The 17,659-nt window shown below is 36.9% G+C and overlaps 1 protein-coding gene across 1 annotated transcript in view; it reads right to left on the bottom strand.

The window, feature by feature from the left end:
- The window catches only part of NEK7 (NIMA related kinase 7), a 119,347-nt gene that overhangs the window by 30,287 nt on the left and 71,401 nt on the right, over positions 1 to 17,659 (bottom strand). Inside the window, exons 6-7 of the mRNA XM_067538294.1 lie at positions 4,430 to 4,538; positions 2,132 to 2,239 (exon numbers count right to left, since the gene is read on the bottom strand). Coding sequence (XP_067394395.1) covers positions 2,132 to 2,239; positions 4,430 to 4,538 — 217 coding nt within the window. The remainder of the gene's footprint in view (positions 1 to 2,131; positions 2,240 to 4,429; positions 4,539 to 17,659) is intronic.

Raw genomic sequence — 17,659 nt, 5'->3', positions numbered from 1 at the left:
CTTTTATATGAGGTGACATGGATCCACTTCATCTCAGTTTTCCCATTGAGATCCCTGTAATTATTGCTGATGTTGACATGTGGGAATTTTTGCTTGGAGCAGACAAGAATCTATAATAAAAAGGAAAAACCGGAAAGTGTATATGAGTGTCCCAAAGGTTTTCTGGATGATAGTGACTTGGCTGATTATACTGCCAAAATTATAGAGCGTAAAGTCTCCTTTCTGAAATGAGAATGGTTTTGGCTCTTTAAAATCCAGCAATTACTAAATCCCCCTGAGCTCTGGGATACTATTATGCTGAATAAAAATCTTGTCATGGGCCTTAAATCCTGGCTATAGCCTTGGCCGCCCTCTTGAGGGGTCTTAAGGCTGATGCAATGCCCTTTCAAGTCAATGGCAAGGATTCTATTGAATTCAGTGGATAGTGCATTAGGCCATTAATAAGATAAACACACCTTTTTCTGACTTGCTCCAGAACACAGACTACAACTAGATATCCTACTCAGCAATCCTGTAAAATTCAATTGGGTATCGTAGAGCAACCTTTACCTACACAGTCAGTCAGAAAGAATCTGTTTTTTTGGGATTGGGCAATCATGAGCAAGCAGCAATTTTTCAAATTTACGTGTAAAAGGTTTAAAGCAATTCTCAGTTCAGATGGCCAGTAACATCTAAGTGGACATTCCCATTCATTTTGCATGATGTTTTTTAAGATTTGATTAACTGAGATTCTGCAAGATTTTGAATCCCTAATTTAAGATTTTGGATTTGTATCATGTACCTCTCCACACACAGCTTCAAGCACACGTATGTAATTTAATTCACTAACATATTTAACTTCCTTTTTTCCCCAGAGTAAAAAGAACCGTCCCCTAATACAATCTATCAATTAGTTATATGCCCCCACAACAATCTCCCTTTCAAAGTACAGATTACTTACTGAGAGTTACTCGTCTTTGCAGTACTTACATTTAGATTTAATAATTGGTAGACTTTCCCTCAACTCTTTAAAAACAGAGCCAATCTGTTGAGACTCCCTTGGTATCATTTTCTCAAGAAGTCCATTCCATCTCTTTAGATTCGAAATAATCTCCTCAAATGATACCCAAAAGATGTGAATTCTCTACAGATGTTTTTGGTATGGATAATATAATGCTACTCCTTATAAGTGATCCAGTTCCCATACTAAAATGAATTGGGTGTTTTTAGATGTTCTTTTGTACTCTTAACTCAAAAGATATTTTCCCACCACATTCTTTTGTAAAAGAATGTTTGCTATCCAAAATTCTAAATCCTGAGCTCCTCCTCCCATTCTTCCTGGATACTACTAGCTGGAGGTTGGGGTGTACATGATGCTAAACTCACATCCTAACCTCTTCACAGGGAATGAGTATAAAAACATGATATACTTTCATTTGTAAAATATATCTTTAAGAAAGGTAATTCTTTTTGTTATTTTACATTGTGTTTACAGGAACGAGACTAGGTGATGGAACATCTGTGCCCCACATGCAGCTCTCCCAAATTGGCTAAATGCTATGTAGACATGTTTTGTCAAGTGATACTGAATCAGTCTAATACTGGTATCTAATTTTTTAAACAGGAAAATGTACTTATTTGGCTTTAAAATGTCATGAGGTTTGTTTTTGTTCTGTTCTAATATGAGCAAAATCTAATTTAGCAATATCTAACCTTTTACATTTCATAACTCCTCAAAGTGCCTGTCACCAACAAGTGTTCTACATTTCATTTTATAAATTCATATTGCGTACCTGATTACAGTATTTTTTCCACAGCTGATTAGAGGGTCAGTGCAGTCTTTAACCCTGTTGCAATTCTTTCTTTAGTCTTACTTTTTATTACACCTCTATAAAATGCTCTGTTCACAATAGGTTCAGACTTGTTCTAAACAGGCATCTTTTATTAAGAGGTCCAAGGGCAAAGAAACTGGAAAATGAGTGTGAAATAGATACCATCACAGCTTAATAAGATTTAACCAGGGGGCTGGCAACTCTTTCTTTTTTTTTTTTTTTTAAATTAGAGTTGAGTTAATGCAATATAAATGAAGACTATATAAATAAAATTATTTTATTTTATCTTGCAACAAAATAATTTTACATGAAATTCTTACCTAAAGAATGTGCAGCCGTGGTTTTGGAGCTGAAAAATCTTCCAAGTCCAAGGTCTCCAAGCTTTACTACCCCTGTAGCTGTAATGAACACATTAGCTGGCTTTATATCTGTAAAGAGAAAAACATTTTGCAATAAATTAGCTATAAAACCTACTGCATCACCTATGAAACATGTAATGAGGCTTGTAATTTTGTGTAACGTTAATCAAATCAAATGACAGTACTGTTTAGAAAATCTTTTAAGTATTTAATAAAATGTGAATCTGGGATTTTTCCAATTCAAATGAACTTTTTTTTTTTAATATTGTGGATATCACTCGTTTCTTTTAACGGTTGGGCTTAATTCACTATAACAAAAACTGAGCAATGAAAAACAGAATAAAAGGTTTAGCTCTAAAACTACAGAACTGCATACACTAATAATAGTTACTGTTATACAAACTATATAAGTCTTCTGTTTTACTATCTAAAAAACAACCTCTTTTACATTCTGTAACATACAAATTAAGAATATTTTCTTTTCATAAACAGTAAATCCTATTTTTCCATCATTTTTATTTATCTGATTATCCACAATGGCATGTTATTTATGTGAAAAAAATTACTCTCTTTAATAGAGGTGAGAGGACAACAAAAGAGGTTAACATAGTTAGGAGAGACCCAGTACCTCATAAGGAGAGCTGGAAGCTGCTGGGGCACACTACTGGGCAAGAGGCTTGGAAGTAGTGGGGATGAGTGAGAGAGAGAGTGTAGGCCAATGGATAAAGGAAGACAGAGGATTATGACAGCAGAGGGACTTTTGGGAGGAGGTAAACATGTATATAAAGTGAATGGGTGATAAGGAGAGGTGAGCAGGAGGGGAGTCTTAGGAGAGCGAATGATAGGAGATAAGAGGATGAGTGCTAGAATGGAGAGCAGGCACCAGCAGATGGAAGGGGAAAAAGTTGGGGCATAAACAGTCTCTGACACCTATAGCCCCATTACTTATTTTGATTACCAGACTTCATTTGTGATTTGCCTGAGATAGCCAAATCCATACCATAGCAAAGGAAGTCTCTGATCATACCAACATATCTGTCACATTATTACTGGGGGAATTCTGCATCACTGGCATGTACAGAATTCATGTCCTCTGCAGATTTTTTTTCCCCTTCATAGAATACATTCTTCTGGAGAGGTGCTGCAGTTACACCTTTCTCCCATCAGGGGCTGCTGTGGCCCCAGAAGGGAGGGCAGTGGCTTCAGGCCGGAGCAGCCAGCCGCAGGTAGGGTGGGGAAACAGTGGCTGCGTTCCTCACAGCACCCTGCCCGCAGGGGCTGGTAAGGAGGAACGCGATATGTGAGGAACAGACAGAGTGGGGCACACAGCACTGCTGGGAGGTCACAGACTGGGGTTCAGAAGGGCTAGTGGAGGGGGACAGGATGGGGTGAGGGTACAGGAGCTAGTGGGGTAACAGCACTGAGCCAGGGGCTGAATGGGAGGGGAGTGAGGGCCACACAGGGACTTGGGGGGAGGTGAGTGGCTGAGAGGGTGTTGCAGGGACACATGAGGATGGGACAGATGTGCCTGAAAGAATGGGCAAGGCTAGGGCTCAGCCAGGGACTGCATGGGGGAGGCTCCCCAACTCCCTAACATTCCCTCCCACCCCTCCAGCCCCCCAAAAAACCTGTTTCATACTTCTCCCAATAATCCTCCAGGTTCATTCCCAGGCTCCCATCCCAGATACTACTTCCCTCTCAGCTCCTCCGTTATCTGATTCCCCCAAGCCTTTACACTGCTTCTGAGGGGTGCAGGAAATATGTTTCTGTATTGTATTTTAAATTAATTATTACGCAAAGTTTTGTATTAATATGCCTAGTAAGGAATCTATTTGTCAAAAAAGCATTTCTTAAATCATTTTTGTTGTAAGTATTTTTACAGGCATACTTAGTGACAGGTATTTTGAAATAAATTACCAAAATAATTGAAACTGGTGTGATTATATTGTGTTACTCTGACAAATAAAATATGTAGAATTTTGCAGAATTTTAAAATATTGTGTGCATAATTTTTAATTTTTTGGTGCAGAATTCCCCCAGGGGTATCACATATCTTTTACAAAGAAATCCTTCCTATTTTTAAAGTTGCTTATAAAATACTATAGTAACACACACACACACACACACACACATTGAGTTAGCTACTTTTCAAAACTGATTCTTTTAATATCTTACTTGGTATCATTTGCATTGAACCTGCCAAGTTCTTTCATATATTTAATACTTGTTAAAGATGCAGTATCTATGATCCTATGTTACCTCTATGCATGACACGACGGGAATGCATATGTTCCAATGCACTGCACAGTTGAACAAAGTACTTCCAAACTGTTCTTTCAGGAATCAATCTCTTCTGTTTCTTAAAATGCTTTATAAAGAAAGCAGAGAAGTATTGAAAACTTAATACTGGACTTGTGCAAAACAATTAAGTGAGAAAACAGGAAAGCTCTCAATTAAAAGCTATTAAAACAATCACTTTATCTGAGGAAAAATTTCAAGGACTATTTCCAGATACAGAAGTTCAACTTTTCCCTGAAATATTAACATAAGCACAGGACATGTTGACATTAATCAACATATATACACACTATACTGAATATCAAGCTATTTAAAATAAATCCACAGTACTGAGAAGAGTTCATATAATGTTTATTTAACAAAGTTACTTTTTCAGAGAAAAAAAGCCACAGTGGAGGGAAATGGGGCAGAATGCTGGAGTGTAGAATCAGTGCCCCTATACTGGATACAGGTGCGATGTAAGGAAAGTTACTACAGGAATCCCCAAAATAAAGTTTTTCACCACCAAAATTAATTTCTATACACTTTTGTTCTCATGAGTCTGGAAAGAAAACTAATACCAAGGATATATATTCATAAATGCCAAAGGTTGTACATCAAAACTATGTAAATCAATTTTAGAAGCCATGGAATATGTAAAACTGGGAATACAGGAATTATGTATGTCTAAAAATTTTAAATACTTCACTGAGTCTATTTGCCCCTACTGTTCAACTTTTTTCCTGTTAAACAGGTATACCAGGTAAAATTTACCAGTGTTCATCTCTTTCAAATATTGTATTCTAGGATGACAAATAGCTAGAGTTCTCCACCACTGCATATTGAGAACCTGTAACAGCCAATTCTAGAACATGCAAGTTTGACAGTTTTAAACTTTGCTGTCAGAGGTGGGCAGACTTAAAATGAAAATTGTTCCCCAGATGTCTGCTTGTCTATTCACACTTGAGAAATATATTTCATATTATGTTTGATATGAAGAGTAAACAGATTAGAAATATCTTTGAAGGGATGCTAACAGTCATACAATAAATCAGATCCTCTACTATTAAAAACAAAACCTTACAAAGTATGTCAATAAAATACATCTACCATCAGCACTGCACTTGACACAAAGGTCATGTACAGATCAGTTATCAGTGCTGTAGGGAGATCAGATATTTTGTTCAGTGCCTTAAAAAAAAAAACAGAAAAACTGACTCTGTATATAGTCTGCATCCTAAGGCAACAACAAAACATGAGAGAAAGTCTGGTATTATTAAAATAGCAATAGCAAAATATATTAGAAAAACAGTATCAGAAATCAGAAATCATAAAATTTCACCAAAAGTACTACTTTTAGTTCAACACTATTTCAATATGAGTTTTTATTCAAATGAGCCAATGCTTTTAAAATCTGTTCTTTAAATACAACTTTCACTCAGACATGGATTCAATCCAAACAAACGCCGAGTATGTGTTCTCCCCATAGCTGAATTTGCATATCAGAGGATTGTTTGATGTCAACAGGAAGATGGAGACCAGGTTTCTTTTCATTTATAAACAAATACACAATACTATGTAAGCATACACACATGAAAGCATACTTCCTTGATTCAAAATGAATTCTGAAAATTATCATAATTATAACTACGTACGCTAAAAAAATCTTCAAAATGTTCTTAAATAAACTGAACTTTAAGTACAAGCAATGATAAAAAATTCACAAAACACAAAGTGCAGATTTTTTGCATCTTATCCATAAAAAAAAAAAATCTTTAAAAGTATAATGCACGCTTGTAAAAAAAAATACATTTTTCTTTTAACATTTCATTGATTTGCCAGCTACAGTTGTAGTACACTGTACACAAAATTCTACAGGAACAGCTTCAGAGTTCCAGTGATTCAAGCATTCCAGTCATTCGTACATGCATGTTAACGGGAATTGATTTTGGGTATTCTGACTTAACTAAAGTTTATTACTTTTGCATGATATTAACATACTCCTTTCTGAAGTCATCACTAATATTAATTGGCTATAAATGTGAACTTTGATTTATTATTCATGTAAACAGGATGGCATAAAGAACAGTTAACATAGTTTAACTACGCGTTCTCTTCAATAAAGAAACAGATAATATTATTTTACTTTAAAAAAGGCCAATTTAAAAAAAATAAATGTGCATAATATTATTATGAGGGTTTATCACCTTGTCTTTTTATTTCCAGCATATGCTTAATGTTTTATTTTCAGCATTTCTTAATGTTCTGGCACATTCTTAATGCTGGTCTGCTGTGCACCAAGTAAACAAAACAATAGTGGAAAGCTTGGGCTATTAAAGCAAAGTGATTTTGCAAAGAAATCAATTTCCAAAAAATAGCCTACTTTTAGGGGAACAGCTTAGTAAGAGCTCTGGTTTCCGGGGAGAGGAAAAACCAAAACCAAAATGGAAAACTTTTGCTCACAGATTTATCTTTTAACGGGTCTATTTTGTGTTGATGAAATACACAATCAAGTTTATTATGATTCATCTTACACTGTATAGCATCTTTTTAAGCATATTTAATGAATAAGAAGAGGAACAATAGTCTTGGTTTAACATTTGGTGTTCCTTCTAGCCCTTCTTCCTTTTTTGTTTTTAATGTGAAAATGCAATTGTTCTGATGGTGGCACTGTTGGCCATCTCCTAAGGAAAGGCCGCAGCACAGAGGACGTGGGCACAAGAAAAATATCTCAGGATTGATCTCAACTAGTATCAGCACCCACCGCCCCTTTGGGCAAGAAGTATTTTAAAAGTTACTCAAGGTAAAAGTTGGACCCCAGTGTGACTTGAGCCAGAGAAAATAATGTATGCTTGTACCACAGGACTGGACTCTGCTGTAAGCCAGGTTTTCAAATAGCCTGACATCAGAATAACTGGGTAGCTCAAAATGACATGTTCTATAGACATTGAACCCAATCAGCACTTGTTAGGAGCATGAAAGGGCCATGTGGAGGGCACAACTAGTAGCTGAGTAGCAGTGAAGTGTTCTCAGCATGTCTCCTTGGGCCCACCTCCAGTTTCTCTGCAATACCTCACTACCACCACCATCTCCTCAAAAATCCAAGAGAATTTACTGCCCCAAAACATGAACAACTAAGAGTTAAGGTTGATTGGCAATCCCACAGAATGTTTGGGGAAGGGTGGGGGGGGAAGGAATCAAATAAATAAATGCACGTATACTTAAATCTCTAAAAAGCAAGCAATAGTGAGTTAAGGAACACAACTAGCCCCTCTTCATAACCTTAACTCTGCCTTCTTTGAATGATGCTCCAATGCATCCCTGACAGACATTGTAACACTGTCTCCTTCCAGATGATATGGAACAATGGAACAAGAAGAAAAACTGTCAGAGCATGTCCTCACTAAGGCAAATTTGACCACCAGATTGCTATGCTTGGCCTATCCTCAACAACTGCACCTCTTCTGCACAAACCACCGCAGGGTCATTAGAGATGACCATCTCTTCACCTTTGCCCTAAGGATTACCTCTGGAATATCACCTGTAACCTGTAATGAACTGTCATGTATGCTCTCAGACTTTTGTGACCATTTGTGAAATCTGTCTGTATAATTTATGAATTCTATATGAGATTATGAATTCTCTGTATGTATCTTTACCAAGCTGAAAAATCCATTTTGCGTGTGAGGCAAGTTGTCTTCTTTGTTGTCCTTCCAATGCAGCCTAGAACTAAATTCTAGCAGGGACAAAGCAAGGCATAAAAAAATTGAGTAATTTAACTTAAATGCATGACCACTGAAACGTAATAGAGGCTAACAACAGACTGGCTCCCAACCGATAGTCAGATAGAACTGACTATCATGGGAAAGGTTACCTTGGCTACGAAGTCACGTGCTAGTACTCTGTGATCATCTGATTGAGGACCTGTAAGGCTATAAAAAGGGCAAAAGCTACTCCTTTGGCTCTGTTCTTTGGGGGCATTTTTCTCCAGGTCAAGAAGAGGGAGAAGCAACCCAACATGTTGAAGGCCTGATGAGGCAGGGTACCCGGCCTATCTTTCTGAATACAGATGGTTCCCCAAGGAAAAGGTGAGCTAGTGAGGGGCTAGAGGGATTGTGTTCAGGATGTTAGTGGTATTCTAAATTGTCTCTGCTCTGTTGTGCTGTATGTGATCACATAAAAAAGAAATGATGTTAGAATCTGTGCAAAATATGTGTGTGTGTTATATGCTTCACAACTGCTATAGGTCTTCCAGAGAGAGTTAAACAGTAAACCAGTAGGCTCACAATTTTGGGTGGACTTCTGGGAAAGGCATGTATAAGCAAACAGGGAAGTCTGAAGGGTCAACACTGAATATAGGCTAGGCCTCAGGAAGGGATGCCAGACAGAGGGTCTGTGCCACGGGACCCCAACACTGGGGCTGGGCTCATGAGACTTAAACCCCTGGGACCCACCGTCTGGGTTCCCTCAAATCAGTCTCATTAAGTGAGTGGCCAAGAGGGAACACTCGACTGGGACCTATGACAACTATTACAAATCCTCAAAGCAATAATAAATTGTGCTCCTCTACTTGCACAACTAACATAACTCAGCAAAGAAACGACAGATCCAAGATCTCTTTGGTTGCAAATGCACCTCTTCTCATATCACAGCGTGAACTATGGCAATTGGCTGCAAGTAATCCCTGCATCCATCGACTGACCCTAGCACAGTGACAGGCAAATAGAGTGTATGCGGATGAATGAGAATACAATTCTGTGGGTCCACACATGATAAAGTGGCACGTTTAGTCATTCATTGTGTCTGTTTATTATAGGGTAGCCTACCTGAAACACACTTACAATACACTGGCGAGTCCCAGGGACAGAGTAAAGGTTGTGGTGCAGGTCTGATGTGTACTGTAACAATTTCCTGGTTTTCAAAGTTTTAAGTGTAGGTACATTTGATATTCCGTAAGGGTTGGAGGCATCACTGGTCACCCCAATTTGCAATAATAAAGTTCTGGGGCAGTGAATAATAATATTGACTGGTGGGGTTGGAAGTGGTTTACAAAGCCCTTCAGAGCAAGTGATAAGCGACATGCAGTCATTCCAGTCTGACAGCAATTCCATGACTGCTGAGAATAAACATGCCTACCACACAGAAACCATGACCACCATCAGTTGTGTTATCTGCAAGCTTTATTAATGATTTTATGTTTCATTTAAGGACATTGATAAAATGCTGAATATCACTAGACCAAGAACTGACTCCTGCCAAGCTCCATTAGAAACGCTCCACTCATAGAAGAATCTCATTAACAATTAAGTTTTCTGATCTGTCACTTAGCCAGTTAGGTTTTAAGAAATGTTTCGGACTGTGCATTACTCAAGTCTTTAAAATGAGACAGATTTCTTTCTAAACAAAGCATACCTTAATTTAACCACAATTTATGGGGCTCAATGAAAGTGTCACTGGATGAAATTCTGTGACCAGTGTTAAGCAAGACTGTTCCTTCTAGCCTTAATATTTAAGAATGTATGAACAAGGAAAATTAGATTTGTTACACTGAATTCCTGCTGCTTCTTCCTTCCTCCCCTCCAATTACCTCTGCAGTCCCTGCAAGATGGTTTCCACTGAAACTGCTCTTAGCTTGGCCTTCTCTTGGCTAAGTCTAAGGACTTCTTCTCTATACCCATCCTTCTTGATCTACCTACTACTTTTGTCTTGGTCAGTCCCAACTGGTCCCTTCCCTCTGTTCCATTAGCTCCTCCTCAGGTTTTCAGGACTTTTTGGCTCCCCTGGTTCACCTCGACCTAACCCCACTTTGGGGAAGTGCCTCAGGGCTCTGCCCTTAATCCTCTTCTCTCCCTACACTTTATTCCTGAAGGGGTAGAAGATCTAGCTGGACTTTTTGCAGGGCTGGAAGATGCAAATTGCTCTGGGCAAAGACTCCTGGTCAGAACACCAACTTCTGAGTAAATGACTTCATGATCCCTCCCCCTTTCTGAAGCCACATCCCCAGCTTTACAAATTTCTGAAAAAGTCATAGAGCCCTGTGCAGCACCAAGAACCTAGCTGGGGCAGCAGGCTCGCCATGCTGAAGTGCAACCAGATTTGGTCCTTCCCCCTTGTTGCTGGAAAAACACCAGGCAGGGCTGCAGGTGGTTCTGAGATCAAGACAGACTCTATTACCACCCTAGTACTGCCATTTTCCATTTTCCAATAGAGAGTGGGAGGGAGCAGATCTAGGGAGAGCCATGGGAAGGATTTAAATAAACAGGGGGATGAAATTTTGACAAGCAAAGGAGATCTTAGCAACATCAGTTTTCTATAGAAAAGAGTAAACATGATGTCGGCAACAGGGAGATAAAGAGGAGATTGCAGTAGTCAAGACAGGAGATAGAGAGGGCTGTGTGACTAAAAAAAGGAAAACTAAAATCTTAGAAATGTTTTGGAGAAAGACTTGGCAAGATTTGGACACTATTTTGAGTGTGAAGAGCAGTGGTCAGAGATGAATACTTGTGTTATAGACCTGGGTGTTAAGATCAGAGTTCCATGTTGCCTGCAGATGCTCCATTGTAGGCTTATTTTTGGTATTTTTAAAAATTATTTTATTATTGTATTACCATGTACCACATTCTCATTTTGATATCATTTTATCAGTGAGGTGGCATCCTAATAGATTTGCCTGGGTCTCACCAGTTCTGGAATTCAAATTTCCTACCATTGTTTTTTCTACCAACATTCCTGGATTTCCTGTCCAAACTAAAGGCTAGAATTTTCATCCAGACCCAAAGTCATTTCTTCTACCAGGATGGATCTCAGCACTATTTGCTTAAACAAAAAAATTCAAAAAAACCCAAAAATCAGATGTTGCTCAAATTGTAGTCCAACATTTAAAGAATCTCAGCTGACCTAATACAACAACTAATATAACAAAAGACAGTTTTTTGCATATACTTGACACCTAAGAATAGCAGATGCTAACTAATAAATTGAACATATAAAACAGAAACAGCTACCTTATTATACATTATTTGGCAATGAAGTATCTATTATTTTTCTTTCATTATTTATATATTATTCCTTTTTCCAGCATCTAAAATTAACCTTTGGTATTTCTGTAACAATGTTATTTAGTAATATTACATTATATATTTATCTTTGTACTTTACATACACCCTTTACTTATATTTTGTATACTCAGTTACTGAAAATGCAGTACGTTTTCCCCCCAAATCCAGCAGACAGCACCTCTCATATGAAATACTTCACTCCTACAGAACCTAAATGTCAAAAAGCTTACAACAATAAATTATTTAAATTATAACAAAAAAAGTAGAGTGGAATTGTCAATTGCTGAATGGAAAATAATTGCAAAACACAAAACTTCTTAATATCACTGAAAATAATAGATTAGCTAATACAATGCATGCAACAGCACCTCCGGAAAGAGCACTGTTTAATGCAGATGAGATGCACTGCAAACTGCAATCAAATACAATCTCATTTCACAGATACATATCCCAAATGAAACACAGTTGACCACCCTTAATATTAATAAAAATCCTTACAGGGGATAGAGAATTATTTTTAAAATTGCTTTGAAGTTTTCCATTTTGCAAAATATACAGCTTCTTCTATACGTATAGTGCATAAAAATACTTCAATAAAAGGAAAAAGTTTATGCCCCTTTTTTTCTTGTATTTGATACTAACTCAAATACTGTTGACATCTTTCTTCATTACCTTCAAAAGTCTATATAATATATGAGGGTCTCTCAATTTTCTTTTTTCCAAGACTTAAGACAGACACTCCAATTTTTTTAATTTAACTATGATTCTGGGGAAAGTTTCTGACTGAAGCTCATTTGATTTTCTGACAGGACTAATCACTTTTCCAGTATCAATCTCATTTACTATCTTTCCCTGCAGACCAGTCCATCCATAGACACTTAGCTCCACTGATGTTTTAAACTGCCCCTGAAAGCAAAAACTTATTCTGTTAGAGATGGACATCATCTATTGAAAATAGAAAGTCTAGTCTTAGAGCCAAGAAGGTGAAATTTCCAAGTATTGCATCATTTTAGTTTTCTCTGCAGATAGACTCAGCTGAGCCAAGGCTCCTCAAAAATATATAGCAGTATGTTCACGTTGAACAGTACTTGTTTACATGCAACTTTTCTTTCCAATAAATCCCACTGAGGAAATGGGATCATCATCAAGTGAAGGGAAAATTCTTGTTATAAGTTATTAGCTATGATTCTTAATAAAACCAGTGGCACAGTAAATACAGCAGGCTCTCTTCCTAACCCTATCATTTTTAGCTTAATAAAAAAAAATAAGAAACTCTCCTTCCCCATTCTGAAAATGTTTAATTATACAGTCTAGGATTACTACTGACATTGCAGATTTTTCCAAGAAAACTAGGTGATGAACATTATAGAACTGCTAGCAAAAATTCTGCTCAAATTATTTTGTGTAGAGCATTTTGAACATGGAAAGCTCTAAGAACTATTTTTCCACTCCTTAAAGATGATATTCAGGAAGCAAATTAAAGTTCTAGGATCTGGGGGCAGTGATGGGGACAGATACCCCGAAGACCTTCTGACAAAACTACATTTCATTCCGAACAGTTTCTAACATTTCTGGACAAAGATAACCTTCTAAAAATGACTGAAGCAGCTGGCCTTCTTAAGTCTGAAAACAGGCAAGTTTAAACAATAATTCTAAGAGTTATGCACTGACACACCCTCATTTCTGGGCTTTTGAGACTAAACTATTTTAATGATGATTATTTTAGCAGAAAAGTGCTAGCATGATTATTCATGGTTACGGATGCAGGGGTGGACATAGGTGATGGCAGATTCCTCTCCTCCCCCACAAAGACACAGCCAAGGCTGCAGGACAAATGTACTCCCTTCTCCTCAGCAGGAATACAGGGTAAGCTACTGCTCCGGAACGTGGTCCAGTTAACAGCCCCTGAGGTGGGGGAAGCATTCAGAAGCCTGTCATGCACCCAGGTAACACAAAGGCGGGAAGGTGGACGGTTCACTGGAACACAGCATGCTGCAGCTGCATTATCTAGCTACAGTTGGCTCAAGGCCTCCCACCTACTTCTCTTCTCGCTGCCTGATAGCTATGGGTATGTTACCACCACAATGCAAGACCAGAGTTAGAAGAACTCAAGTTAGCAGACTCTGGGTTTGTTAACCTAGGGCGTGAGCGTGTAACATTTATTTATAACCCCAGGTTAGGAATTGTTGAAACCTGGGTCCCAACCTGGGGCTTCAGCATCTACATTGAATTATGCAGGCCCAAGTCCAAGCACCCAACTCCCAGACTTGTGGAATTTGGGAAAAGTTAACACACAAAAGGATGTTGCCAGTAGCTTCAAAAATCTTAATGCCAAAAAATGGTTTATGTGGTTCAAAGTCCCATGTTTTCCATGTATAAGAACACTATCAAGAAAAATATATTAATTTAAGCTTTGTTCTATAATACATACATCCTATGGTAGTCTCCTAATATACTATATGCCACTTGAAAATACTACTTAAAATAGCTAGACAAAGCTTTTAAAAACACACAAAGAGCTCAGAGTAAAAGGTGACATACGTTATATATATAAAATCCCTCTCTATATTAAGACAGATGGTACAAAAGCATGCTACGTTTTGAAGTCTTTGACATTTCTCAGAGACATCATTTGAGGTTGGTGCCCAATCACTTTGAACTAGAAAACATGGGCAGTATAGTATACCATAATCCAAGACTCATAATTCTTAAGACTGTTGGCAATGCTTGTAAGTTTTGTTTTTTTTTAAATCAGGTCAGATAGTGAGGCCAGTAAAAAACACAGTAATTTTTCAAGGCTTTTATTTACAGTAGGCCTTTGAATTTTAAAATGGAAAAAGTCTGAGGCTTGGAGAAAATTATAAATTGAGAATATGAAGTGGAACTATAGTCTAAGGATCTTTGACTTCTAATGATAATGCTAGACAAAGAACACTAAGTATCATAACTAAAGGAAATTCTGCATACCCTACTCTCTTACAAATTTCTTTAAGAATTATTTTAATATCAGAAAAATAGATATCCTTGATTATCTAATACAATTAAGACTAATAACCCCAACGTTATTATTTTTAAGTGAGACTCACCTGAAACCTAATTTTGTTCATCTTACATAAGCTTTTAAAACATTTGCCTCATTTTACATGGATAATATAATGGATTTCACTAGTATCTATAAAACTGATATTGCATTTTAGAATTGGAAAAATATATACAAGTTTTTTTTAAAAGTCAAAATGCATATGTGATATTTTTATATATTCAGGATTATTTTATTATCTTAAGAGATCTGCTAACATATTCTGCTTTATATTGAAAATGGATGCTTTGATGTTCATTTGTGATGTATGGTGGTTTACTTTTTTATGGCCTATTTGACACACTTGTTTAAAGTTTGCGTTTTTATTTTTTTAATGTGTTAGGAGAAGTAAGCAAGACAGCTAAAACATTTATATAAATGAAACAGTTTAAAAATGAGTAACGGTTTAATAAGTAACTCAATCAATGATTTTCTATCCAAAGAGATTTTAATTTCTGGAATTATCTTTTTATAGCAACTTTTTCACAACAGAAATTTAATTTATCTTACACTGTAGTTACTATATGCACCTTATTTTGGACACTTGAAATTGTATCCTTTCAACACATTATTAAAGGCCTTACTTGTTTTCAACAAATCCTTTACTGTTCTATTTATATAGACTTTCTTGCTTCAATGCAATTAGAAGATGTGCTATTTTTCTTTATCAAATATTTTCAGTTACATCTTTAAAAGGTAGGCAGCACGCAATTGGACTCTCACGTAATACAATGGTTAACAGAAAAAGGAGGAAAAAGAAAGTATGGCTATTAAGAAAAAGGAAAGGTACTCCGCAGTTTTATTTGAAGGCATCAAGTCTAAAACCTGTCTTACACATTTAAGATGAAACACTGTGTGAGAATTATAGAGACTTTTGCCAAACAAAAACAAACAAAAAAACAACTATACCTAGGATTTTATGTTCCACTGAGCAACAAGTATTGGTTTTTTTTTTAAAAATACCATAAAATTGTGTACTAGATTATGAGAGATTCACACAGATTTTCTCTCAGATAGTTCTCTCTGGTAAAAGTAAACAGTTCCACAAACATTAAAATGGAGACTGAGCAAAAGGAAGCTGGAGAGCACAAACAACGAGAGTCCTGTAGCACTTTAAAGACTAACCCATTTAATTTCTGCAGGCATAAGCTTTTGTGGGCTGTAACCCACTTCCTCAGATGTATATATATACGTCCTCTCTGATTTCTGTTCCTTACATCTAAGGGTAAAGAACAACAATGGGGAAGTTAGGTATGAGCAAAGTCCATTTAGTTAGAGTAGTTGAAGCCTATTCACAACCATTGATTAGGAGGTGAGAATGTGTGAACAGTGACAATTACTTCTTGTAATGAGATAACCATTCCAAATCCCTATTTAGACCCAGTTTAATTGTGTGGAGTCTGCATATGAGTTCCAGTTCTGAAGTTTCTCTTTGAAGTCTGTTTTTGAAGTTTTTTTTTTTGTAGAAGTATAGCAACTTTCAAGACAGCTACAGAGTGTCCTGGGAGAGCACAGTCTAACTTTGTTACCAATTTAATTTCACTTACACCAAAAACTCATATATCTAACAATTAAAAAAGCACATGAAGTCTAATTTATTTAGATTGACAGTCATTATAGATAAAATTAGATTTGATTTCAAATTCTATGGTACATCACTATAGATTTTTTAACCGTATGTTTGGGGAGCACTATCTTCTTGCAGCCTTAGTTATTCAGTTATTGGGAAATACTAAATATCTAGACCATGAATTAATTATATTTGTCAGAATGCTCTGAAGCAATTTATTATTTACTTGTAACAATGTCGGATGCAATGGTATCTAGAAATCTAATTCAGGAATACAGAATAGCAAGGTTTCTTTCCTTCTTCCCTCACCCCAATTCAACAGTGGATTTGCAATACTGTGGTATATTCTTTTCTTGATGTATGATTATTAATGTTTGTCTGTTACTACATTAATTGTAACTCATTCATGCACATCCGTACAACACTTGAGCATTTGTGCATTTCAATAATGATACCACATCATGTCGCCCAAAAGTATGAGACTGGCTTAAAAATAATAACTTTTTAATTTTACACACACACACGCACGCACATGCTCCCAATTTGGAATACTTATTATTTATGTTCTGGGTTTGAGGCCTTTACAATACTCCCATCACAGGTACATTTGGGTCCCTTTGTTTTCAAGATTCTTCCCACAAACGTACAGGTTAAAAAAAACTTTTATTTTAAAAAGAGTAAGCTGAAATTCTCATGTGACCACTTTAAGAAAACCACAAAATATGACAAGGCTTGTGATCAAATCAAGAAAGATGCCAAAACTGACGTTTGCACTACAGTTTGTCTAGTGAAAAACAGCAGTGAGAACTTCCCTTTCTTCATTCAATTTATATGAATCCCACCATATCAGGTGACTTTCCTCCACTGCCAATTCACTGAGGGCTTAAAATGAATGGCACGCACATGGGAAAATATTTTCAACTGAGGACTCCAGTGGCACACAAATTGGGCAACAAGAGCTTAGTCTTTTACAAAAGGAAAGTTAATAAAAGCTCACCCCAATGACTTATAGAAGAGAGGAAGAACAGAGAGTTAGCACTGGGTTGTGCTATGAGCTATGGGGATAGGACTTTGTGCCAGCATCCTGCGATGTGGCAGTGGTGTCACATTAATTACATATATACATTAGTTAATTTCGGCAAAACTGTCTAGTGTTGTTTTTCTTGGTGGTTAATTGTTGGCTCTGTGTTGTTCAAGCTGTGTTTATATTTTCAGAAACATGTCTCTGTCCCCCCATTGTGGCAAGGCACTCAGCAACATGGTGCCCCGTTAAGGACTACTCTTTGCCTTCGAATAAAACTGACAGTAGCTTGATACCATTCATATTGGAGGCCAAGGTATAATTTTTGCTTCCCAGAACTCATTATTGCATTTTCCCCCCTCTTAAGTGACAAACCAAACACACTCACACAGAAGTTTTGGCAGTTTTTCCCTTCTGTTACAGATCACTTATTTTTCAGACTATTTTAGAAGTATTCCTTCAAAAATACTACAAAATTCACCCC

Source organism: Emydura macquarii, unplaced genomic scaffold (genome assembly GCF_026122565.2).
Source record: "Emydura macquarii macquarii isolate MOO-44397 ecotype Brisbane River unplaced genomic scaffold, CSIRO-AGI_Emac_v2 contig_480, whole genome shotgun sequence".
Lineage (NCBI taxonomy): Eukaryota > Metazoa > Chordata > Testudines > Chelidae > Emydura > Emydura macquarii.
This window is presented reverse-complemented; position numbering and strand designations above follow the sequence as displayed.